Source organism: Apus apus, chromosome 6 (genome assembly GCF_020740795.1).
Source record: "Apus apus isolate bApuApu2 chromosome 6, bApuApu2.pri.cur, whole genome shotgun sequence".
NCBI classification, from domain to species: Eukaryota; Metazoa; Chordata; class Aves; order Apodiformes; family Apodidae; genus Apus; species Apus apus.
The window spans coordinates 28149196-28176263 of record NC_067287.1 but is presented as its reverse complement, the minus strand read 5'-3'; the positions used below and the strand labels follow the sequence as shown (position 1 = coordinate 28176263).

Here is a 27068-nt window from a genome sequence, read left to right as displayed (position 1 = left end):
AAAGGGTAATGTGCCTGGATGAGAAAGTCATCCAGGAAATCTGCCTACCTATAATTTGTATGAGTTTCATTTAAAATTCAGAAAAGTCTGTACTGAATTCCTTGGTATGTTACAAGAATCAGTGATGTTTTCTTGTATCTTCCAGATCAATTAAGACTTAGAATAACTAAATCTTAGTGGTTAACAATCAAGAGGGAACCATAAGCCTAATCAAGTCATAGCAGCCAATAATCAAAGACTCAGGTTTGGAGCAAACATAAAAGAACAAATACAAATGTTAGCTCTTAATATGCAACTGAGGCTAAGAACTTCTGAATGGAGCAGACAGAGAATGAATGGATGCAAAAATAAGCAGATAAACATGATGTCTTAGATAAAACCATGTTTTTTAATGGAAGGAATGATCCAGCAAATTAAGTAAATGGCTGCAGATCATATCCTGCATAATTCAGAGAAGACACATGCCACATAGTACTTCAGAATGGAGAGGCTCTGTTCTATAACCAACACCACAGAACTGTAAAGGATTCAGACAGCTGGTAAGAATTTTACCCTGTACCTAAAAATACAGAAGGTCTGAAGCAACTCAAGAAATGCATTATTACTATATTTTCTGACATGTGAAGTCTGAGCAGAGCTTTGCATCATGTCAATCTTCATGATTTGGGAAGAGGGGGATTTATCTTGCTGGGAGCCCACAGCCTCAAGGTTTGGGTTCAACAGCAGCTTTGGTTATTATTACAAACTTCTAATACTCCATCTCTATCAAGGTATATCAGCTCGTCCATGTGCAGCAACTACTATAATGAAAGCCATGCTTCTGATTATGAACAAGCCATGGTTAGAAACAGGGAAGAGCTGATCTGAAGGCAGGAGTATCCAAGTGACTATAAGAAATTGAAAATTTCCAATAAAAGTAGACTGATTCATAAACAGACATGGTTTATAGTACATTGTAGGCATGCAAACTGTTCAAAGTTAAGATTATTAAAACACTCGTACTGGAACATGGAGATGCAAGATACTGATGATACTCTTATTCTCACACTTGCATGATGAGACAAAAAATGTCTCCTCAATTAAAATTCATTATGGTGCAAGACAGCGAGTGACGAAGCAGGACTAACAGCTATTTTAAGAAATCACTATTTGTAGCTTTTAAGTAGCAGATGAATTTTAAGGAAACAAGATACTACAGCATCTTTTAAGCAAAAAGTCTGACCAAAAATTCTCTGACCACCTCTTCATGATCTCAACTTCTTGTAAGAAGCACTGAGCAAAGCAGACTTTAAGTCAAGGCCCAAAGAACATACCTTTCTACTCTCTCCAAGGATGGACACAGTTCCTGGCCAGAATTTCCTGCAAATTGGGAAAGCATGGTCTGAAAACATTTTCACCTTATGAAAATGAAGTAATCATGTTCTTCTATGAGATCTTTCTACTGAATCAACTCCATCTAGCATAAATAGATGGAAACGTGCAATGCCAATCTTTTTTCTGTCACCCCTGCTCTTTTTTGAAGAGCAAAGTTAAATTTATTCTCTCAACCATATTAACTACCCTGAAGACATTTTTACATGCATTTTCAAAGAAAAGCACTTTAGAAAATAGGGGCTTTTGGTTGCTTTATCTAATGACATGCCATAATCTCAGTTCTGTTTTCCTGCTGCAGCATACTCACACTTGCACTCCAAGAAAACTCAGCAGAGCCACATCAGTTTGTTTGTTTAAACGTAAAACACATTCCCAATAAATATCTTCCTCCCGCTCGTTGTCTAAGGCGTAGAGCATAAAGAGAGGAGGATAGAGCCGTGGCAGCAGCACAGGGAGCAGCAACCCGAAACTGGTCACCACGTAGCTGGGGAAAAATAAAGAAAAAGTAAAGACAAGAAGAAAATAAAAAAGTGGGGGAGGAAGTAAGGGGGAAAGTGGTTGGAAGGGGAGAAAAGGAAGGAAGTCTAAGCGAGTGGGAAGCGAGTGGGAACCTCGGAGGGGGAGTGCAAACCGGGGTGGGAAGCGAGTGGCAACCTGGGGGGGGGAAGGGGGTGGGGGGAAGAAAATTTTTATTGAAAATAAAAAATGAGTACAACAGAAGAGTACAACAGAAGAGTACAACAGAAGAGTACAACAGAAGAGTACAACAGAAGAGTACAACAGAAGAGTACAACAGAAGAGTACAACAGAAGAGTACAACAGAAGAGTACAACAGAAGAGTACAACAGAAGAGTACAACAGAAGAGTACAACAGAAGAGTACAACAGAAGAGTACAACAGAAGAGTACAACAGAAGAGTACAACAGAAGAGTACAACAGAAGAGTACAACAGAAGAGTACAACAGAAGAGTACAACAGAAGAGTACAACAGAAGAGTACAACAGAAGAGTACAACAGAAGAGTACAACAGAAGAGTACAACAGAAGAGTACAACAGAAGAGTACAACAGAAGAGTACAACAGAAGAGTACAACAGAAGAGTACAACAGAAGAGTACAACAGAAGAGTACAACAGAAGAAAACAGTTTTATGTGTTTTAAGCAGACCTCTGGCTTTCTTCCTTGTATAATGTAAAAGCTGAATATTGTTCTTTATTAATAGTTCAAGCTTTACCTTATTTTCATGCTCATCACAGACCTCCCATTTCAAGCCCCCCTGCTGACAGTTCAACTTTACCTTCAAAGCACAAGCTAGAAAATGGGCTAAAACACATGAAGTCACCTGACCCAACTCCACACACTTGCACTCCAGGCTTCAATACATCAGCTGTTACTTGGCATCAGGCTGTCACCCGACAGGGAAAGCTGAACTCCAGGTGCCTGTTAATACCTCCTGCACAGTCAGTCTTTCTCAAAAGGCTCTCCCTATTGATCCCTCTGCCTTTTTCTGACCACACCTGAGGCTGCTGTGGGCAGGAGAACATGGACTCCAGGGTGAGCTCCATGTGACTGGCTCTTTGTGTTGCCGTGGAAGTGCACTGCACCTGCATTGCCCCAGTCCTCATATGTCAAACGGTTTTCTGAAGCCCAGACCAAAGCCTGAATTTGTTTACCCACAACAGACAAAAGCAAGTTTGGGCTTAAGTAAGAATCACTGCAATGAACATGGATTAAATGCTTATTGCAACCATCACATGGAAGTTTGCTTATCAGTATCTGTCATCAGAACCGCTTACTGCCAACAGAAATCAAATTAAGCTTTCCTTAGTTAATTATTTTTTTCCATTATTTACCCCGGCTCAGGAGATTCTGATCTGGAGTCAGATTTCCCACTGCAAAACGATCGCCTTCCCATTGTCTCCGTTGACAGAAATGGAATTGTGCTGCCCTCTTCCGGAAGATCAGGAAACAGGAACCTAAAAGGCAACACACATAACATATGACTTAATTTCATGAAGTTCCTACAAATCACAGCACTATAAGGCAGGACTGGAGAGGAAAGACAAGTCAGCTGCAATAACAGTTGCTGAACTAAGACAGCATAGCTAAGAAATGTACAGTAACATCTAGCTGGAAGAAAACTCAGAAAGGCCAACCCCTCTGATGCCAAAGATACTGTTCCTACCTCGGTATCACTTCCCTGCAAACAAGGCTTCTAATGGTTAAAAATTTGGAGTATTTCTGCTTTCAGATTGGCAGGACCCGATTAAAGCTGTAACTGCTCTCAAGAATGTAAGCAAACACTTCATAGGAATACTGCTTATCCACGTTGGTAAGAATTTTAGTGGAATACACTGTGAGTCCCCATCTTTGCTATTCTTTTATACCCTTTGAACACTGTATTTCACAGCATGGATATTCCAGACTCCTTAAAAAGGTGAAGAGAATATAAGCAACCCCCAAACCAGAGTAAAGATACTAGCACCCTTGGGCTGCATAAACACTGGACAGTTTCAGTACATGAGATATCTTTAATTAATTCAGCAGTAGTTTGACTTAAGTCTCTTTACCTAACCAATTGGAAGATGCGTTTGAGGTAGGACTTTATCTCTCTCACAGCCTCCTGCAGTAATCGTCGATTAGCTCCTACTCCAACATAGGTCATTCTGTAGACAGCTACCAGTGTTTCCACCAGCTTGCCCAATGGATGGAGAGGAGTATCACAAGCCTGAAATGAAAGATATTAATTGACCAGACTTAACACAGTCATTGAGCAGAAAATGTCTTTAAGGCTGTATCCATTAGGTATAACGTTATTTCAGTCTTAGTTGTGGATTTTAATTCAATTGATGAAGGAGTTCTGAGCAAACATGAATTAATACAACATGGATTACAACAGTACAAATATAGAAGGAATTAAGGAAAGCTATTACAAAGTAAGTTTGACATCATGCCTTACCAACAAGCTACGTGAGCATTTGAGTCAAAATACCTTTATCAAATATTTTTTTATATTTTCATATTTTTCCAGGGTGAAGGCACCAATGTGTTGTGGAATGAACTCCAAACTTTCCAGTGTCTGAGTATGTGAGCGGCTCAGTAGTTCTGGGCTGCAGTTTTAAAAAGAACAACATTGTACAGATGTTTAGTTAGACATACAATAGAAAAAACTCCCTCAAGCTAACAACTACATTCTCTAGGAACCAACCTGTCCTTGTGTTGCCGTCGGTTGGTGGTCAAGGCCACTGCAATGTTGTCCCAAGCCTTCCATCTGTCCCCCTGGCCTGGGCTCTCACAACCAAGCTGGTTCCAACATTGTTCAAATACTGCCTTCCATTTCTCATCAGCAGGCACTGCCAGGATCCCAAGTTTCCGCCTAATAAAATGACCAGCTAGTCTGTTAAAATCAAACAGTCATGAAACGACACATTCAGCTATGAAAATCACCTATGGCTAATGTCAATCTTGTACCTCATACTACTTTACCAATAGCTGATACACTTAACAGTCTCACCTTTTTAAAAGAACAAAGTTACCCTTTTCTCTTTATCTTAGCTAACATACATTAATCCATGTAACATATTCTAAAGTTACAAGATTAAAATGTTTTTAATGCATACATATAATAATAACAACTATTAACCTCATTACATTAGACAAGTCAGTCTCTGTCACGTAGGCTTCCAGAAAACAGGGCATACTGCACTTAACTTGGCTTATCTTTGCCACTGGTATCCATTCAGAAGGCTCAGGACACATTTAAGTAGCAAAGACCTAGCAGAAAAACGTGCCAACCCCCTCACTATCATGCCATGTACAAACAGCACAGCTACACAGATAAACACAAAGAATATATTGGCTTCTGGCCTTAAGATTGTATCTACGTAAGATATTGCATGACATATTAGGGATATGCTGGTAGAGAGTAAAACCAGCTCAGGCACCTTTCACTGGCAACCAATGCTCAGGGATCCTCTACAGACAAAGGAAAAACAAGAATTGTTCTTGTTCTTCCTATATATAGATAGATAGATAGATAGATACAGGTATCTCAGACATATAATGAAATTCAGGGCTTTGACACATTTTCATAAAGCAAATGAATGCTTTAAAAATTTTCAAAAATTTTAAAGTTATTTTAAACAATAAAAATTACTTCAAACAAGTGTTAGAAGTAGTCAGAACTTTCATTATTATTTTTCATTTATTCATTTTATTTTTCCACCACATCTGAGATGAGAGCTAACAACACTGATGTTTTCCCATGCTTCCAGTTTCACAAAGCAGAAAAAAAATAGGCTTTAAGCCTTTTCACAAATTAGACCAAAAGATATTCAACTTCAAGAGAGCCTGAAAAGGCTAGACAAAATCCTTATTTCACAAGCCATCTTCACAAATACGTACATACATTTATTCATAGACTCCCTACTGGGGTAAAAAGCAGACAGCTGCTAAGGTTGCAAGTGCTCAGTTCAGCAGGGAGACCTGCTTCACTTTGCATCTTGTTGTAGGTGTCAGCTCTGTCAAGTAAAATCACCAGTGAACACTTCAGGAAGCATGCTTAGAATTAAGTTAGGTAAAAATATTAGAGTTGCATTTCCCATTTTAATCTGAATTTAAATCAAAGATATTGAATCCTGTACAAAAATTACTACTATTATAAGCCAGTATATAGTGCTACCAAATACAGATTTTTTTTTTAACTACTCTTAAATTTATATACCTTCTACTCAAAGATCTCAATTATTACTTAAATAAAAGAATTCCTCCCCCCTCCCCGAGATAATTAAGCAAATTGACCTAAAGCACTTGCTATAAATAAGATTATACAGACACTTTGCAAAATTATCTTTGCCAAGGTTTTAAAATGCTCATTCACAATCCAGCAGATTTTTCTCCTATTATCTTATGCACTGTTTGGAAGAGGTGTGGTAACTAGCTAATTCTGTCCTAATGTACCTCCACTGGCATAATTAAATGACACATTACATGAATTCATTTACCAACCGAGTAATTGGCAGAAGGCAGAAAGGTCTGTGATTGACTTAAACACTTAAATGTAAATTAGTCTCTCAGTATCTCAAAAGTCATTGGCAGCTGTGAACTCAGGGGCTAATTGCCAGTTCAGATATAAGTAAATAAATTTTCTGAGACTGCTAGAGGACAGTAGCAGCATGTTGGCTATCATATAATTTCATGCTGTTAGTTGCATTTTCAAGTAGTAATTAAGAACATCTATAAAGATGATGTTTTATCTTATTTCCTATGCAGGAAGGAAGAGGAATGAAAAAGGAGAAAAGTGTTTTCGAAATCTCACTATCTCTTTGGAAAAACTATTAATAGGCCTTTGAAAAAAGACAATAGTTATGTTCCAAAGTATTACTGAACCATACAATAAATTAATTCTTATTCAACACTCACAATGCTTTAGGTTTGTCCTTCTCATTCTCATACAAACTAGGTTTGAAGTAGGTTCCTGTGATTTTTATCCCAGATCCCCATTCTCCACTGAAGAGTCCTTCAATATAATCTCCATTTGGCAAGGTCAGTGTTCCCTTAAGAAGATAGTAAAAAAGTTAACTGAAGTTTACTGGGAACCAAATGACAGGGAAAGGTTTGTTTGGTTTGTTTGGTTTATTTAGATGGTAACAGTTGAGAAGTGACAATACCAAACACCAACCTTTCCACTCAGAGTCCAGTTATCTGAAAATTCCCCCTCATAGACTGTATCATCCTCAGAAAGCAGAATTCCAGTCCCCTATTAAGAGAATAATAAAAACCACAGTAATTATAACAAAAGGGCAGGCTGCAGATCTAAAGATACACTGAAAAACCTGTTACTAATCCTTAGCAAATACATTTTTTTTAAAAAAAACAGGTTCTGAATTAGTCCCAGGTGAAACAGGGCAGGGATTATAAAGACAGCTTTAAAAGCCAGGAAAACAGAAGCTTAGAGCAACAGAAGATTTACACAGCCTAACACACTACCACACTCAGAGGAAAAGTCACTATAGAACAGAGTCCAGTGTTCAACTCACCATCATTTTGTTGGTGCTGAAGGCTCCTTCATAATACAGCCCAAACTGAGTAACCACAACACCATTGCCTTGGCAAAGATCATCTTGCCACATTCCCATATATTTTTCTCCTCTGAAGAAAAAGTAAGTAGCAAGAATGTCTAAGTACATTTATATCCTTTCTTTGGCTTTACTGCAGTATTTCACCATTACAGAAATCAGCAGAAGATAGTTATGCAGCACTTGCTTCAAGTCTGTCAATCTAGTTTCACTAGCTTTATGGAAATAGCTTTTTTGATGGAAAAACTGTAATGACCTTCCCTTCACAATCCACATTACGAATTTGCCACATCCAAGCAAAGTGTTCGTGATGATCTGAAACAATGCTGAAACCCAGTTAAGCCAAGTTCCTCTCCAAAGGAACCTGAGCAGTAGCTACAGCACATAAGAAACAGGGAAACTTACGACCAGATTTGGATCAGCTTTATCAAAGATTTCAATTGCATGTGAAAGGGGATCTTTGGCTTCATTATTTAACAGTTACTTAGGAAAGATATGAGAAAATTATTTTATGTTGGTGGTTGTTTGGTTTTTTTTGCCAAATAGTTTCTTTGCCTAAACTCAGATTACTCAAATTCAGAGGATAATGAATTAAGGAAATCAAGCTGTTCTACCTGGGGAATAGCAGCGAGACCTACAGATTCACACATGACATTTTGAAAATATTAAGAGTGCAAAGGAAAATGAGAATGTAAGGAAACAGATCACATTGTAAAGTTTCTGGATAATTGCATAACAAAGGTCATGCCTTAAAAAAAATTAGACAATTAAAGATTAATCACAACATCAGCCTCTTTCAGACTACTTGTTAGAAAACTTTTTTGTGAGTGTTTGAAACTAAGGGCAAATCCCAAATATTTCAAAACAACACAAGTTGAATAATATTGAAAAAGAACATGATGTTATCACCACACAAGTAATAAAAAAAATTAACTTGCCAAGGACTTTTTTGTTTGCTTTTAGGAGAAAATTAACAATTGATTTAATAGAACTCTGCTTATTACAGAGCATTTTCCTTCTAGTGTCCAGGAAAAATTATGGTCACAGTAAAGAGGGCAAGCCCAGTCATTAATCTAAATTCAGGGATATCTTCCATCTAATTGGGCCCATAACCTAGTAGCATGCTGGTCTGATCCGTCATGCCAGCTTCAGGGGTCTCTGCTGGGTGAAGGCTTCTTGAAAAAACAGATGGAGCATACCTGGTTACCAGGATGGAAACATGATAGAGCAGAAGCTTCACTTGCTCAAGTGACTGGTTTGCAGTAATGACAGTGAGTTATAAAGAGTGTCTGCAGCTAATCCTTATTGTCTGGACTGAGTAAGTGAAGGAAATGAAAACTTAGGCCACAAATGCATTTACATACCCATCCCTGAAACCACAAATACAACTACTATGAGGGCAGCTCACTCAAATATGAGTGATTCACTGCATTTACAAATTCTGGAGATGAGGGGATCTGTAAGGAAAGCTGCATCTCTTTAGTTTGTCCTAGGTAAATAAATGGCTAAATAAAGTATGTGGAGACATCCTGACACAAGAGTATAAGAGCAACCACTGCCAAAGAGAAAGACAAGATGCAAAATGGACATTGGGAAATTCCCTCAAGACTTTTTACTATTCTGTTTAAGTGGGCTTTTAGTTCAGTTAAATCAAAACCAGTTTTTGTGGGCTCTCACCACAACATCTCATTTCAGGAATAAACAGCATTAAATTGATGACTGAAAAAGCAGAGTATATCAATCTGTGCTCAGTTTTCATTTAACACAGCCCCGTTTTTAAAACCACCACTTCACTGATCAGCCCTGAGAGAAACATCTTCCCTCTGCTGCACTGACAGAATAAGTCTATGGAAAACCTCAGCACGAGCTGAAGTTTATCTAGTCCTATATATCTCATCACTGGACAACCCAGTCTTGCACTGCTGAGATGAAAGAATACTCCTTGCATGACACTCATAAAACTTTCATCAATCACACAAGAAGATACCTCGATAAGATACCATATTCAGTGCTAGTTTTCAGGCTGAAGTAGGATAGGAAAGCAAGGCAGAAAACCAAAATAAAAACAAAACACCCTGCATTTACTCCAGAAGCAGCAACAAAAAGCAGTCTCTATACCAAATTCTTTAGATCATCAACTCAGAAATCCTCATATAAAGGAAAAAAAGGCATGCTACAAACAGATCAAATCCTTTCCTACGCTTTTTGCAACTGTGCATCACACCAGTGGTTAAGGATTTGTGGAAATAAAGCCTTACCTTGTGATATCATCAAAAACTCCATAACCACTCTTCTTATCCATTGTCCACTGTCCAATGAACATACTGGGAGAGGAAGATGTCAGCTTCCCACTACGTAGCAGACCATGCCCATGACGCATGTTATCCTGAAAACACCCTTCATACACCTCACCAGTAGCATAGCTATCATGAGAAAGGGAATAAATAAGACTCCTGAAATCTACTTTTCTGCTATGCTTTTTTTGTTGCTGGGTTTTTTCAGTTGGTTTCCCCCTCCACCCCAACTAACCCTCTCTTTTTTCTTCTAGGAATTACATTGCAGCCACACCTAGCAGGAACTATACTTGAAATATACTTGGGATAAAAATGAGCCTTTAATACAGGTCCTTTGATGCTTTGCTGTTTTAAAGCCACTCTCTCTCCAACAAACCAAGCCTTTAAAGGCTGTATTTATCTCTCTGAATATGGAATCATTTGTCATTGAAAGGTGGTGGCAACATCAGAATAGATATTAGTAACAGAACACTGCACCTGTACGCATTATGAGCAGAAAATAAGCCAAACTAACTATAATCCTAAGTCTGAAATATAACAAGAAAGCTACATACAGCAGGGCTTGGTAAGCAGTGTGCCAGAGGATCATCCCTGCTCTGCCCTCTGCAATGACAGCAACACCAGTGCCACACATTACCTGTAGACTCCATGCCCACACATTTTGCCTTCCTTCCAGTACCCCACATAATGGTCATCCTTATTCAGTGCTTTGTTTGGCACTCTGTATTCACCAAACCTGTCAACGCACAGAAATGGAATACAAGCAGGTATAATGCTAAAAATATTTAGTTAAAAAAGAGATACCTACCACAGATGCATTCTAAAATCAGAATGCTCTGTATCATTTTTAGCACATCTCCAGCTACAGCAGCTAGTTTTTTTATTTATTTTTCTTTTTTTTAAAGAGAAAGGAGGAATTCCAGCATTACTAGGTCAATTTAGTCAGTATGACGAAATCTCTCATATGGTTTTATAGTCTGACATTAAACCAATAGCTAAGGTGCATTTTAAAATCTGTCTACTGCCAGACCACACTTCAATTTTCCCTTCAACTCAATACTTCAAAAGTATATCTGGAAACCAGCAGGACTCCTGCTAAGTTTTTATCCAGCCCAGTACATACATGTCTGCTCACAAAATTCATATAAAAATGCCTTTGGAAATAAGTTAACTCTTAGCCTCAAAAGTGCTCTAAGAAGATTCATAGCAATGAAATCCGTAGACTAATTCAAAGCTGTGTAATACATTAAGTTACTTTCAAGTGGTTTTATTTGTTTCACCAAATAACTTGATAATGTCTAGGACTTCCATTCATCCTATTTTCAAATTCCTCTGTGCCCATTATCTTAGTCATTAGGATCATGTAATCTTATTAGTTTTGTTTTCAGCACCCAAACCCTGAAGTCCTGATTCAAGACTGTGTTGTCTCCTTCCTGAATTATTAAACCCTTGCTCTACCAGAACAACAACAAGGAAAACATTTGAGAAGATGATTGCTACATTGTATCTTCTAGACAGATAAAAATACTAGAGCTTTTGAAAAAATATTGCAATACAAAAAGTTAGTAGTTACCTATGCAGCAGAAAGTTTACTGCACACTTTTCAACTGGCTTCCTCTGCTTAGGAGTTTACACTCACCCACCTATTCTTCTCTGCTGTTTTACCATTTCCTTCCACCATCCTATACCTGATGACTCCAATTAGTTTCAGCTTTTGTGAAAGAGCAAGTTTTTAATCATGCAGCTGTCTGTTGTGAAGACAACTAGTGTACCTCTACATAAATGACACTGTATCTATATATCAACATACAGATGCATCCTGTTAACATACATAATCCTGAGTCAGTAGGATTCACTGCAAGACCTTTAATTAAAAGGCTTCTGTTATTATCTCCTACAACAATAGGTAGTTCTTGCCCTGTAGCTCCACAAGCAGTGAGAGGATATTACCCATCCTCCAGCCCAGTCCGGAAAGTCCCAGAGTACATTCTTCCATCTGCCCACTTTAGGATTCCTCTGGAAAAAACACAAAGTCATACACGTGTGTAAGAATCAGTTCACACCTCCCAAACAGCTTCTGTGAGCAACCCTTACTGACTTACTGATATAGCAATTATTTCATTTTGTGTTTAACTGTTACATTCAGATGCTTTTACCTGCCATGGGGTTTTCCTGAAAGCCACCTCCCATCATAAACAGCATCCTTAAATCGAGGGTCCTTATAGAAGGTGTATTTGGCACTGCGAGAAATAGGAGGTTCCTGTCTTTGCACATTCCCACCAGCTCCATATAGAATCCAGTCAGAAGTCCCTTTCAGGGCCTGATCCACTGCTTGGCTTATTGCCCTCAGCCACTTGGTCTGCAACAGAGAATGTTTCATCACAGAATTTAGCTAACGTCTGTGCACTGAATCTCACCTTTAGAGCAGCTGCAATCATCTCCTTTCTCAGTACCACACTGTAAACTGGAGTACTGCTACAGTCAGTCCCAGTGTACAGTCAACCTGCATACCAAGTTGTAAGAATACTTCATTCTTGGAAAGTACTTAGGTGACACTTCTCCCCGTTTTATTTCATAAAATCAAATACCTTCACATCAATGAAGCCATGCACATTTTGTAGATCTGCCTACCTTTTCCTGTGGCGTTGAAGAAACAAGAACAAACTGTTCTTCGGGTGTTGTGATCTTCAACCCATTCCTATGTGGGGGGAAGGGAAGTATTTTAATCTAGTGAATTTTTATCCTGAAAAAGGCAAAGTTCCTTAGAGCATGACTATTGTATCCTCCCTCCTCATCCCCAGCTAGCATTCACTTTTATATTAAAGTCAGCAGTGAAAAGAAGCAGCAAAGACTATGTGCTTTCCTCAATTACCTTATTCTTTCTGACATTTATACAACTGTCCTCTGAAACAAGAGGGCAGACCCCACTGCATCCAGCCTGTTCTGCTCCTAGTTTACGATAATTGATTACAAAACACTGACCCTCTCTTCCAAGGTATCTGACTATTTCAGCATTGCAGGTGAGAATACTCACACATTACCAGATTCTTCTGAAAGAGCTTCTACCCATAACGTGGACAAGGGAAAAATGTGGTGTGTTGAGAACTGTAGGCAAGGAGAAGAAGGGAAACTTCAGAGTACTGATCCATCACCCCTGCCCCATGCTTTTTCTGAACAGGTTTTTTTTGCTGTTCTTTGAGAACTAGGGAATAAAGAGCATTACAGGTTTCTTATATGCACCTTGCTCCAAGAAACAGCCAACAGAAAGCATGCCAGCCATGGGGGCAAAAGCAATAAAACATTTTAAGAAGTACATAATTTCAAATTTATTTGTAAATGTGAAAATATATCACTTTTAAATGTTCAAGCAACACTGAAGTGAACAGTACAAAAGCTTATCTTCATCATATGAAAGAAGTGTCATGTTTGAAATAGAGTAAAGGTTTTGTTCCCAGATAACAGCTGGCTTACCTGAGCATGTACCAGAGCATCATTAAAGAGGATGAACCAGTTCACAGAGAACCTTCCAGCATGCTGTAGGGACAACCCCCGGTTGCTGCTTTCACAGATTAAACGGCGCTCTGGCTTCCGCAAGGAATCCTACAGGTAGGGTCCAAAACAAAGTGACAGAAGCTTACTTCTCACTGATGGTGACTTCAGGTCAGCATTGTCTTTCATACTAGAGGCCCAACCTTTCTGAAGTAAGAATACTACAGCAACACAAATTAGAAAAATGGGAAGTGCAACTGGGACAGCAGCATCAGTAGTAGACACAGGGCATAATTCTAACAGCAAGACATTCAAGCTGCTCATGGACTGACAATTGACATAATACCGTCATTTTCCCAGGAAAGGTCTTCCAGAAGCCAAGTGTATATTCAGCTTCTTTCCTTTTCCTGCTAAGATGGACAGCAAGGCTCTCATAACAAGAACTAGAATCTTGTAACTTCTGGTATTCTGGAGATGCCTACAGGACACAAGGTAAGACAGACCTGAGAGTGTTTCTGAACACCTGTGCCAACAACACTAACCAAGCTGCAATACAACTGCTTATTAGATCAGCACCAAACACATGACAGTTGATCTGGTAAATAAAGTAACAGTGGGGGCTAAGTTATTTTCTTGGTCACATATTCTGCTGGTGAACTGGGGGTTTTTAAAAATCACAGAAGTTTCATCATTGTTAAGAGAATGTTAAGAATAATTAATATACAATTATATGGTCTACCTTTTTGCAGCTTAACAAGCTGTAATAGAAGTAGAGCTAATATCTGCATGAGTAATGCTTTAAGTTACTATAATGGGATAAACATACATCTAGTTACTGTTCACATTTAATCATCTTTTATTTCAAAAGAATGCAATTATACACATCTAAATAGGTGGTGAAAGTCTACGTAATATATATGTAGTATTTTTAGTAGAGTATTACAGCCAAGGACAGCTATAGTAATGATGCCAGAAGGAACTGAAAAACAACAGGCAAATATCAAAAGAATATAATTTTAATTAAGCACTCAGGCACACAAACAAGTTCTGGCAGAGTAGCAAGTTTCCACCTGTCATGTAATCTGTACAGGTGTGGTGTAAAATTGCACAAATAAATGTGCACGATCTTCCCTGCAGTAAATATAAACCTGAAGTAGCTTCTCTGAGGACTACGCTATTTCTAATTACCTGGCATTTGCTTCAAAAATTTACTTCCAAGATTTAGGTTTCATGTGTATGTTTATTCAGATATAGGTAACAAAGCCAGCTTACCACTTCAAAACATGTGGCAAGCTTTAGCAAAGTTCTTGCATAATTATGAAGTCGTCCAAATGGCATGAAAAACAGAGCATTCAGAACTTCCACTAACTGGAGGTTTTCCTCATTCTTCTCAGACAGTTTCTGTAACAGCTCCTGGTTTTTACTCAAGAAGTCTCTAAACAATGGGACCATGGGAAAACAAAGGGAGGAGAGAAGAAAAAAAACACAACAGTAAGACATCAGTGATGTTTTCTGTAAACGAGCTCAGAATGCCCCTTTTTGGTTTATGGTAAACTAATAAAAATTATAAAGACAAATACATGCTGCTTATTAATCTATTCCCAATTTGGTTTAAGTACGTACAGTAGTATAGACATGTAGCTCTCTAACAACAGCAACACAGGACTTTTTTGACTTCTACTCTCATATGCTCAGTCATTAATCTGCCTGAAGAAAGCTGACTAAATTGCCCAGCTTGGAGAGTGACTAGTTGCCTTTTCCTCTTAATACTTCATTAGTAAAAGAGCTAACAGGTGGAATGACTTCCCCATGTCTGGTACAGCACTAAGTTTCTAACACTGTTGATTCATTCCAGAAGGTGTGAAAATAATTTCAAACTTTGCTCCAGTGCAATTCCCTAAATATATCCAAATAATCTCTTGCCCACCCCTGCTGTTCAAGGCAACTGACCAGTTTTTCCCCTAACTAGAAAAATTACATCCTACCTCAAAGAAAGGCAGGAAATCTGTTCAATCCTCAGTCTGATTTCCAAGAGGGAGAACTAATCTAGTTCAGAGAAGAAGAGGGAAATGATTCTGAAGACAATGCATTAGCACACAAAACCAGGATTTCTTCATTAAAAGGAAAACAAACCTACTTTTCCCTCTCCTTCACCATACCTGTGTGCACACATGTACTAGCAAGTATGACACATCTCCATTAAAATACATCCAGCTAGGAAGCATTTAAACCACAAGCTGCAAAAATCAGGTGAGGCTGGGAAAGCAGGCCCCAGGGACAGCAAAACAGATCAGAGAATTGTACAGCAGGGTCCCCAAGAATTCTACATGATTAGCAAGATGCCATTTCACACATCAAAATAACATACCTTGTCTAGGTCTGCAAATGATATATAAGAACACTCTAGTACAACAAGCCTTAGGAACAAAACTCTTCTTTAGAGAGAAGACCATATTTCATGATCTTAAATTTAACCATATGGATGGCATGCATCTTTAAAGTGTTTTGAGATCCTCCCGTGGAGGTCTCTGCAGAGAAGTGTCAAATAATAAGATTCATAACACTGAGTATATCTCATCCACATTTTCAGAGGAAATGCTCAAAAACCTGCTATCAATGGAGACTTTAATTGAAGACAGCACTTTTTACAGAGTTGGGACTGCTTCTCATACATTCATATTGCAGAATGCCTGTAGAAGACAGGCTGACAACAATTGATTTAAGACAGTACCCCTCGGGGAAGGGGCAATAGGGACATTGATCCTTATCAATAAAGTTATGCTTGACTTCCTTTGCAAGTAACAGGGCAAAACTTCTATGACGTCTCCTCCCTGAAGCTTCAGAACCTGAAAAAGTGTTATTCACCTAATGAGGTCCTGGCTGCAGAAGCATGACAGTGACAACTGACATAAAATTCTGTAAGAGTAATTTCAGCATCCAGAACGGAGAATTGTACAGCAGGGTCCCCAAGAATTCTACATGATTCTACATCCAGAACTGGATGCTGAAATTATCCAGAATATTATTATCCAGAAAAATAAGTGAGCTTATACTTGAACTAAGATTTCCTGTAAGTCATCCTAAAAATCTTGACCAATGCAGAAAGATTCTCAGTGTCTTTGTGCATTGGGATTTTGTATTTAGTCCCTAGCATTGGACCTCCAATGCAGAAGATTCTTTGCATTACGTACCCTGGTGTTTCAAAGACTACGAATGCCACAATTTACACTACATTCAAAATGCTCCATAAACAGCTGTGACAGAACTACTCCCACGTGACAAGATTTCAAAAGGAAGGAAAGCTGGCAGCTCCTGAGATGAGTTAAATACCCTCATTGCAGTAACTTCTTCACAGCACCAGAGTGAAAGATAGAGCGTCATTATTTTCTAGACAAAAATACTAATGAACTGAGAAAAAAGCTTTCCTTTGTGATCTACAAATTTCAAATATGCTGTCTCAGGCCTTAAGGTACAATTCCTTTCTCACATTTAAGAGCATCTATGTGTGAAACAGAGAAAAGCAACCTTGAGAGGCAGGGAAGATATAGGTGCAATGTTGTTATTTTTTTGCATTATTGTAAAGTGCTTTCATAAACATAGAACTCAAACAAAACTGAATCCACATTACCTACCCTCACTAATTCTTAAATAAAAGTTTCCTGTTTTGTGTTTTCTTGGCAGCAACATTTGAAAGAACAAAATACTAACAAACACTGAATAGATGATGAAAATTTAACCTCTAAACTATGCCTTCAAATAATAATTTATCTGACATCTATTTATGTTTCTTTCAAGGAATTTACAACAATTTATGCTTTTTTTCCTCCTTTCTCCACCTTCAAGGTAAAATAACTGAACTAATTCAGCAACATTTTAATCTACACTTTCATCACAGTTGAGAGGAAGTCACTTCATCTGATAGAAAATGCATCTGTACTCAAGCAAGTTACAATCAAGTCTTTGCATGCTCATTACTACACACATAAACACACAATTTTTTAAAGTACAGTTCTTCACTAGTTGATCACAAACTCCAAAAAATAGTAAAGGTTTGCTTACATTGCTGGCTTTGCAAGGAGCATAAATCCTCCCATTACAAGGAAGTTTGTTACTGAAGTACAATACCTGAAATGGGGAAAAAGAGCTTCTGTTACAAAGAACATCCCTGGAAATGGCAACTGTTGTGTTTTCCAACAGTTTACCCCTGAGATTTAAAGTACTTAATTTACTCATATAACGGTAGATACTAAAGTCTTAAACAGTCGACGATACCAGAACACCTTCCACGTGGAATACAGAACATGCATTACTATCCACATTTCTGATGCCATTAGCACAATGCAGAGGGTTTACTTTGCAAACAAAACTTGATTTTTTTTTTCTTTCCTCCAAATTGGGGCATGTACAGAATAGGCCATGTGTTTCAACAGTTTAATATTGCTAGCTTCTCATTATATTCCAGATGTAAACTCTGAGATGGGAATTTCTCTTTTCCTGCAATTCAACATTCTACCTCTCTCTTCTCCCTTACTAAAAAAGAAAACCACTTTTAAAAACCACCTTTCTCTGAAGGAAGAGGTCTCACCTTAGCCCAAATAACAGGTAATACTTATGTTGCCTGATGGATCCTTGGAAGATGCTCAAGGCACTATGCTGAGGACCACACATAGGTTTTGATGCCACACACAGAAAAACATGTAAAGCATTAAAAGCAGAGGGGGAGAGCAGAAGACAGGCACTAACAGGAACAAAAATTAGGTACTTCAGTCTTTGACAGGAAGTAAGAGGAAATTAAGAAACCATTCCAATAAAAGTAATGAGAACCAATTCTGGAAAACCAGACTACAAGAAAAACTGAGGTTAAATACTCAGCTAAGTAAGAAAGGGAGAAAATCCATATTTACAATTATGAACAACTAATTTGATAAGTGCAGAAGCTTCTTTTAGGGTACTATGGCATTAGTTTATCACTGACCCAGCAAAAGTTGTTACTTTTGTGCTTAGAAAAAAGTGAAACTAGCTGCACATTCAAAACCCTACTGCATAACAACTGAAGTAGATGATCTTGAAATTTTGTTCCCTTAGAGATTATTAGATGTCTGATAACCAAGACTACATTCAGAATGGACATTTTCAGACTCCCATCCAACAAGCCAGTATTTTTCACAGAAGCCTGTAGGTATTATATATGATGAGACTTCTTCCACATTTGGGTGAAACTATCCAGCAACTACAAAAAGTTATTAAGAAGAAAGACAGCAAACAGCATGACTGCATAGACCTAACTCTCCCAAAAGCTTTAAGCAGATAAAAATAATGGCCAGGATAATTCTGTCTTAACTCTGAGCACTAAAGCAACTCTGTCTCTTGGGTGAAAGGTGTAATGCTCACTATCTAGCAGATATAAGGACCTAAGAATCACTCTTCTGGGAGACAATTATCAGTTAATGACTACTGAAGAGGCATTCTGGAATGACAACTAACCCCCAAAAGTAGCTTTACTTAGTAGCCTAGCTACTGTAACTCCATTATATTATATTACAAGATGCTTACTATTAAGTAATGAACATGTCATTTTTTAGCAAGTATATATGCAGCAACCAAAGAGAAGTTTGTAGGTAAAGCTTTACATTAGGAAAGCTAAAGCTGTCCAGTGTGCTCCACTGGCAAAGATTTTGAAATATAAATCTCACTACAAAATATATAACTTTGTGTAAAACTTTCCATACATTTTAAATTTAAGAAATACAATTTGTACAAACAGTTACTTATGTAGCTTTCCTTACGATCTACTTCCCCCTCACTTGGGGCTTGTTGTGGTCAGTAGATTAAGCCTGCAGACTCAAGATGAGATGGAATTAGATACTTGCTCGGTGTAACTATCCAAAAAGAGACTGGAATGCTTCAGGATGGCCAAGCTCCTGGCTTCTTTTACTCCGTGAAGAAAGCTACTTAAAGAAGCTCCATGTTGACCAATGAGATAGCACAGCTTGCTGAACCTGCTTGCCATTTCCTGCAACAACTGGATTGCATTTGCATTGCCCAAATTATCTGTAACAGACCAGAAAGCAATTTAGCTTACCTTAAGAAACAGCAGCATGCATTAATAAAGAGTATTACCAGAAGGTGCTGTTTAGGTGTTTTATTGGCAATTTCACCTCATGGCTACCTTACCCAGAATTAGGAATCGAACAATTTCAGACTAGATAAAGCTCAAAGTTATTTCAGGTGAAACAGTCAGAAGAGCGCAAATACTAACAACATAACACAGTTGTCAAAATGCAGATATATTTCACCAGTTCATCTGAACAAGGCAGAGGAGTGAGACTTCAGCTTTATCTTAAAACTATTTAATTACTTTTAAGTTTTGCATAAAGAAATTTGTTGTGGAACTTAGGGGAAATAAAAGATTAAAAGAACTTCTTACCTAAACCCAAAAGGGGTCTAAGAACCTGAGATTTTATTTCACTCAGTTTGAAATAAAACCTTCTCTCAGTAGAAGACAACTCATGCAAACTGGCAATATATCCCATTACATTTTTGTCTACTAAGACCAAGCAGTTGTCACCACCAGCTATCACATTGCTTATGTACCCTATCTGAAAGATAAAGAGAAAAAAACAGCAGCTTTAACATTTTTCTTTTTAAACTTCAATTTAAAAATAGGATGATACAGAATAAAGCACATCTTTAGGAGCACCAAGTGACAGTAAGTATTAATTACCTACAGATCATTAAACACTGGTTTAATACAAGAATGATAAAACTAGAACAAACATTTAAAGTCACTGCTATTCATTTTTCTGGTACTCAGAGTGTAAAAATCAAGAAACAGATCATCTTTTAAGGTGACTCATACAATCATTTCATATTTAATAGATAGTGACCTTAAGTTCAGTCACTTCAGAACCACAATATAATTCATACTTAAATCAACAATGTTGATATTAAATAGTATAATTACATCAGCTATTTCTCCTATTAGTTAGGAAAAAGGCTTTAATATTATGACTGTGCTTTGAACTGCAGTCCTCTCTGGACCTGAGAGTTGTTAGTTTATTGCTATGTGTAGTAATATTACAGTATCAATAAACAGCAGTAATACTAATAACTGCACTAACACAAGTGGTATTAGTGTAGGTATTAGTATTTGCTTTCCACAGCAGTTGGGAGCAAAATTCTTTTCTAAGATCAGCACAAGTACCACTGATGCATTGTGGCTCCTCACTAACTCTTGTTCACATGCAATACCATATAGTAACTCGGTGTTTGAGCTCTATTCTTACTTTCTTTGTTGTTAAATAGATGATTCCTTAGAAACACTGAGCCAGAGTTGTTCAACAAGCAACCAACAGGCTAGTTCTAACATACTAGAGCCTAGAAGTCATCCTACAAGATAAGAGAAGGGAATGGCTAGCAACAACGTTACAGAAGACTCTTGCAAGTGTGTGTGTGTCTCTGTGTGCACATGCATGCACAGACATGCACATGCAAATGCACAGATCCAGTGTCTAAATCCCTGTCCCCTCTCCAGGTCTAAGTAGCAATGAGACCCAGAAGAGCTGAGACACAGAGCTGCTTTCTACCCTCGCCATCTCCTTTTTGTTACCTTAAACTCAGGTTGGTCTGAAATCATGAAACTTGGAAGAGGACGTGCAGTCAGAGCACACACTCCCCCACCTCATGCTAACTTCAAGGCAGATATGCAATTAAGCCTGATGAAGAAAACTGTGCAGAGGCAATTCCTCTCTCCCATAAACATGCAAATGCACACTTTGATGCCTTTGCTCAGCTCCCTCCTTTACACCCATAAGAAAAAGGAGGGGGAAGGAAGGAGATGGTGCAGAACTTGGGAACCTTCTGCCCACTCACCAAGAAGATGCATAGGAAGCGGAATGGAACAGAGAAAGCCGTGTCCCTAAATTGCTTGGGAAACACAGGAAAATGAAGAGCAATAGCAGCCAAGAATAAATACATTAAGACTGTGGTAAAAGCAGAGCACAACTTGAGGGTGCACTTCTACAACACACACATGTAGAAGGAAATGTATCAGATACACTGGAAACACCTCCTTGTCCCTCAAACAGAAGACAAAGAAACAGGCAAAGAGAAGAGAACACCACCCACTAATTAGGCCTTCTCTCTGCTCTCCATAAGCTGTGCTCCTGATTTGACTGCTAGGAACCAGTTACTTAACACCTTCAAAGCTAGTTGAACAGCTATTTCTAAAAAGCATCAGTATGACTTGCACTAATGTAAAAGAAATACCACTCACCTCTCTACAGGATAGAGAAAGAACTGGAATCTTAGTATAGCTATTTTCATATGAATTTTTTTCTGATGTGGTCTCCTGGCCACTGTAATATAGTCCAGGTTGGAAGTCTTGCTCATCTGCTAAGAAGAGGGAATAATCGAGTCCTGCTGCTGTACTCCAAACACCATCACCACATACCTGAAATTCACAAGGAAGGAAGAGACCTTGGAAATCATCACCTGAAGCTGGAATGAGAGTACTTAACTCTTCTGACCACACATGCATGCAACACACCCACCAAGAAAAAGTATTGCAGTAACTGCTAATATTTCAACTTCAGTGTCTCATACCAAATGTATTTCTTGCACATATACTGAAAGTTCTCTCTTCCCAAATGTCTTTTTAATGCCTTATTTTTCACATTTCAATAATCAATGTTTAAATTAACATCAGGTGAGCCTGATTAAAGTTGGGACACTATTCTCCCTTCTACATTTAACTGGGAAACCTGTAAATTTGGGACAGGTAGCATGCTGTACAGCAATTTGCCTAAGGCCTAAACAGGAAAAACTCTGCCCTTAGTTTTCTACCAAGACAAGCACCATAAAACATAGGCAAGGATCTGGTCTAACCCAAAGTCATTATCTGGCTATTCACTCAATGTGATGAAAAGTTCAAACCAAACAGAAAACCCACAACTAAAACAGCTCTAGAAATACAAAAATTAAAAAAAAAAAAAAGGTTATGATCTAGCAAAGCTAAAAATGCTAGCAGAATGCTTAGAATAGAAACAGTGTTCCAAGTTATTTAAACTTTCAGCACTGCAACATCAATATCAGAGAACCCAAATATACGGTAGAAGCAAAATTTGGTAACAAGATACAATCGGTCACATTTCTCAGTTTTAGAACTTCAGTGTGGCCAAAAAATAGTGGAAGTCTGTGTAAAGGACTTCCTGGGGAGATTTTCACAAACTCATCTAAGGATCATATTTACAAAATCAACCCAAAGAAATCCAAGTCTCTATTAGTATATAGCAAACATAAATAAACAAGGTCAGCTTTTGGAAATTATTTTGCACTCACTTGTATAAGAAGAGACCCTAAACTGAAAGAAGAAAAATACAGAAAACAGAAAGCACCTTTGCGAGACGAGGGACTGTTGTTGGGGAGTTCAAGTGGCCAAGCTGACCGCAGATATTACTGCCCCATGAGTACACCTGTAAGAAACACAGCTAAACATAAGAATGTAAGTTTAAATGCACAGAGACATACTGAACTGTAGTAGTGCAACACACGCAGAACTTTGGCAGAAACAGAATTAATTGCTTCCAAGTTGCTTCCCACAAACTGAAACAAAAGTTTAGAAGCAAAAGAAACAAAAACATAGAAAACACCAAACATGACAATTAAGTCATAGATAAGCAGTAAATAATAAACAGCTGTACCTGGGATTTGGCAGTAAGTGCTAAGGAGTGCTGACCGCCAGCAGAGAGATGAATCACTTCTTTACCATCTAGGCTTTTCACACATAGTGGCTGCAGCCTGTCAATTGCCAGAACCAGAGGCAGGGGAGAAAAAAAAAAAAAGACTATGAGAGGTATTCTTAAGACAAAAAAAAACCAAACCATCCAAGTTTTATTTTTTCCAAAAAACAAACTAGTGAAAACAAGTATACATGGGAGTTTTTCTGGCAATAAAGCAGCATAATCAAAAAGGCCATAAAGGGCAAAAGCTGACGATAAACCTCACCCCAGTTTGGACAAAATATCACCAAAACTCCTTGTGATTACAAGGGGAAAAGTCATAACCTTCAGTAACAACACATCATAAAACACATTACTGGGAGGAACCTGGGCCACAACACAACGAAACAAGAACTCAATGCAAGGCAGTTGACCAAATTTGAGAATTTGAACACTCAAGACTTCCTAGTGACTAAGAATAATTTATAAAAGAAACCTCACCTTGGCAGAACATCACCATGTCCTAGCTGTCCTTCCTTCCCCTTTCCCCAGCTCCATACCTCCGTTCTTAGAGAGGGTAGAAGAGCATCAGCCTCACCACTGTAGGTTGGAGTCAGTGCTACAGTCCTCATTTTTGCCCGCCCTACCTTCCGTAAAAGCCTAGGAGAAACTGAGAACGGGCCATGAGATAGAAAAATTGCTCATTATTTTAGGTAAATATATCACTCAGACTGTGTTACACAGTAACAGTACCATGTGAGATAACCAAGACTTCTTAAAGAGATCTTAATTAACACTGAGAGCAAAGGCTGACACATAAGAAAACAGGTTACTGAAATACAAAAGTAACACGTGCTAGAAATATATGGATCCCAATTAATTTTTATCAGCTATTAAAGGATAACAAGCATATGAGAACTACACAGTTACACTGAAGTAAATGAACCAAAACAAAATATACATTAAAAAGTATCTTTTGAAAGAAAATATATCCTTCCAGTGAAAAAAGATTTCAGCGCTTCCTAAAAATCTCTCCTCAGATCCAAGATCAATACAGAATGAAACTATGTACCAACCCATTCAGACCAATTAACAACACTGTAAATCTGTGAGGGAAGAAGGTAATTAGCTTTGAAGTTTGGCAGAGGAAGCTGAAATATTTCTAGGTCTCTGGCTCAAAACCAGCTCACTGCAATAGGGATTACAAACCAGATTTTTATCTGTGATGCAACCTATATGAAAGATACGTTTGCTGTAATTTTGCTATCAGATGAATACTACAATGTACCCATTTTACCTTACTTACCAATAAAGAACATTCCTAAACCCACTATGCTTTTGGTTTTCTTAGAGTGCAGTACCTACTAGTCTTCACTCCCCCCACCGCCTTCAAGCCCTAAGACTCAGTTTATAAATTCATATATACCTTTGGTAGATTATTAGATTTATGTTCCATAAATATGAGTAATTTTCAGTTATAGCCATTTTGAAGTCTTTTAGTGTTCCCAGCATGCTTTTTACCTTGTGACAATAAACCAGGCAGGGAAAGTCTTCTACTCCCTCCTTCAGATTCCTCCTCTCTAATATCTACTAAACTGGAACTCTTCTTCCCCTGCATGGATTCCAGTTTGACCTGCTCCTCTCGAGTGTCTTTAAGAGCTTCAGGCCCTGGGGAACTGCCACCAGATTGAGATCCTAGTTCACTTGAAGGTGTGCCATAGAAGTTCATTACTTTCTTCAGAGACAATGCTCCAGCTTCATATGTAGCAGCTACTCTCACACCAACTGCGGATGCACAAGAGGCCACCAAGCTGTTCAAGGCAGATGTGCTGGTACCTGGAGGGCCAGGGATACAAGCACTGAGTTGTTCTTCTTGAGAAGGCTAAAACCAAAGAAAAAGTGAAGATTATCATATCAGACAGCACGTAACAGTAGGATGATTATATACACGTTTACTATTCAAATTATGCACTATACTGAATGAGACATTGAGGAAGCTTTTTATACTTAGGTGTACATCTGTTCCTCAGAATGACTTTTTTTAAGGTAGCACCAAACACCATTTCTACATGGACTGGGCTTTGTCTGTTGCACTTGTCTTGTAGCTCATCCACAGAGACTCTGGGTCTGGCTTTTTTAAAATACAAAACAAACAAACAAGCAAAAAAAGGATCTTTGCAAAGAATTTTTAAACAGGATTTAATTTTAGGCTTTTTATCAACTGCTTCACTACCAATTAAAGTGCATCAGTGAGCATGCTGTATTTACAAAGCAGGAAGATGTCTCTCCAATATGTTAAAAGGGAAACGGTGATCCATGGATTCATTTTGCAAGGTCTATCTTAAGACCATGCTGGGCCCCATGTCCCCTTCTGCTACTGTTGTATCCATATAAAGCTTAATCATCACATCACAGTAGGGACAAGCTGACTGAAGGCAGTTATTAATATCAGCACATGATTACCTATAATGGCAATCCATTCACCCAGCAAATAAGAAATACTGCACAAGATATTTTATTAAATAGTTTGAATGTTAAAAAAAAGATAGCAAGGTCCCATTTTTCCATTTAATACACAGTGAGAAATAGTATTAATACTATAGCTCTTTTTATCCTGCCAGAAGAAAACCAGTATTTAACTTCTCATTTTTGTGAAAAATCATGCTAAAGGATTGGGATTGGTCCTATTTATTTATACCTGATTCCTATTTATAAAAGACATTGATAGCAATACAGAAAAGCAAACTCAATTTGTGTAGGAAAGCAAACAAACCCAAAGGACTTTACTAGTGCTTAAAAATTACATTAGAGGCCTCATCTCTGCTCTTCACATGTATGCTCAATTGTGTTAAGGTTCAGTCAATCAATTTCAGGCTTGTTTATTTCTGCAACTGTGCAAGTGAAACAGTACTCTGGAAATACTCCAAGAACAAGGAGTTGAGCAAGGAGGCATGAAACTATGTGTTTCAGTCACTTGCTAATGACAGCAGTTCTCACACAAACTAGAAAGCATTTGTATCAGCAAGAAGCAAAAGGAAGAACAGCTGTGTTCACACGAAAACCTAACTTGTTGAATCAACAAGATACCAGGCAGTTTGTTTTGGTTTTAACATTACTTTTTTTTTTTCCTATCAAAGGTGATAGCAAAAATCAACTATTTATTAGGCACTGTGGAATTTATGTCACAAAACCATTGAGAAAAAATTCTCACTGTAACTGCAAAAAAAGTTAATAAATTGACACAACACTTTAAACAACACGAAATTTTCAGAATTCTTGTATGAATGTTGCATATTGGACCACAGAGTGGCAGTTTTTCTTACAGAAGTTACCATAAACCATCCAGCAGGACAGTACTTAACTAGGGACTGCCAGCTTGCACTGCAAGAGTTTGGATTAGTTTCCTGTCTAATAGCATTTGGATTGTAACTTCTTCTCTTCCTGGTCCCCATCCAAATACATTTTTTTTTTTAATCCCAAAATAGTGGAAAATGTAGTATTCTGGCAGGGAGCTGGGAACAGCTCTTGAACCTTAATCTCAAGAATGTTCTGATACTTATTCAGAAATTACTACTTTACTGTTCTGCTATAGCATCAGAACAGTGTTGATGAACCATTTTTCACATCACACAAAACAGAGTAGTACTTCTGTATTTCCCATCCCTGGTTTTAAGTTTATATTCCTCCTTATGATTAACATTAGAAGCCTTTTGGTCAATGCTTTAACCATTACCTTTACAATCTTTACTTACAATCTCGAATTTGTAACTGATTGATAAATTAAGACATTTGTGAGGGATTTGTTCCAAATACAGAAAAGAAAGTTCTACCTTCAAGGTAAATTAGACAAGTACCAGCTCACTGCCCCACACAAATGGGAACATGTGCATCGTAAATCAGCTAGAGAATGGGAAACTGACTCATGTAGTTCTGGCACTGAAGACCACGGAGAAGAAACTATAGTACTTGTCAAGGCTGCTCACATTAAAAGCTTACAACTGAACAACAAAAGGCAGGACAAAAAACTCTTGCACTTAAAAGTTAAGAACCATCACAAACACATCGAAAATGCAAGACAATCGCAACTACATTGAACTAACAATTTTTAATTTGTGAA

At 38.0% G+C, this 27068-nt stretch overlaps 1 protein-coding gene across 4 annotated transcripts in view; it reads right to left on the bottom strand.

Moving 5' to 3' along the window:
• ALS2 (alsin Rho guanine nucleotide exchange factor ALS2) overlaps nucleotides 1-27068 on the bottom strand; it is a 38761-nt gene that overhangs the window by 3942 nt on the left and 7751 nt on the right. For 2 of the 4 annotated variants that reach the window (XM_051622937.1, XM_051622940.1), the window contains exons 6-31: nucleotides 24473-24833; nucleotides 23453-23621; nucleotides 22934-23030; nucleotides 22628-22705; nucleotides 21508-21684; nucleotides 19660-19831; nucleotides 19103-19283; nucleotides 17292-17357; nucleotides 14505-14667; nucleotides 13579-13710; nucleotides 13215-13343; nucleotides 12778-12848; nucleotides 12375-12441; nucleotides 11900-12102; nucleotides 11694-11759; nucleotides 10381-10479; nucleotides 9708-9872; nucleotides 7411-7522; nucleotides 7053-7130; nucleotides 6794-6927; nucleotides 4581-4769; nucleotides 4365-4482; nucleotides 3943-4100; nucleotides 3226-3348; nucleotides 1682-1858; nucleotides 1314-1359 (exon numbers count right to left, since the gene is read on the bottom strand). In XM_051622937.1, the coding sequence (XP_051478897.1) occupies nucleotides 1314-1359; nucleotides 1682-1858; nucleotides 3226-3348; nucleotides 3943-4100; nucleotides 4365-4482; nucleotides 4581-4769; nucleotides 6794-6927; nucleotides 7053-7130; nucleotides 7411-7522; nucleotides 9708-9872; nucleotides 10381-10479; nucleotides 11694-11759; nucleotides 11900-12102; nucleotides 12375-12441; nucleotides 12778-12848; nucleotides 13215-13343; nucleotides 13579-13710; nucleotides 14505-14667; nucleotides 17292-17357; nucleotides 19103-19283; nucleotides 19660-19831; nucleotides 21508-21684; nucleotides 22628-22705; nucleotides 22934-23030; nucleotides 23453-23621; nucleotides 24473-24833 (3531 nt within the window). The remainder of the gene's footprint in view (nucleotides 1-1313; nucleotides 1360-1681; nucleotides 1859-3225; nucleotides 3349-3942; nucleotides 4101-4364; nucleotides 4483-4580; nucleotides 4770-6793; nucleotides 6928-7052; nucleotides 7131-7410; nucleotides 7523-9707; nucleotides 9873-10380; nucleotides 10480-11693; nucleotides 11760-11899; nucleotides 12103-12374; nucleotides 12442-12777; nucleotides 12849-13214; nucleotides 13344-13578; nucleotides 13711-14504; nucleotides 14668-17291; nucleotides 17358-19102; nucleotides 19284-19659; nucleotides 19832-21507; nucleotides 21685-22627; nucleotides 22706-22933; nucleotides 23031-23452; nucleotides 23622-24472; nucleotides 24834-27068) is intronic. The other 2 variants (XM_051622938.1, XM_051622939.1) reach the window with 2 other exon arrangements.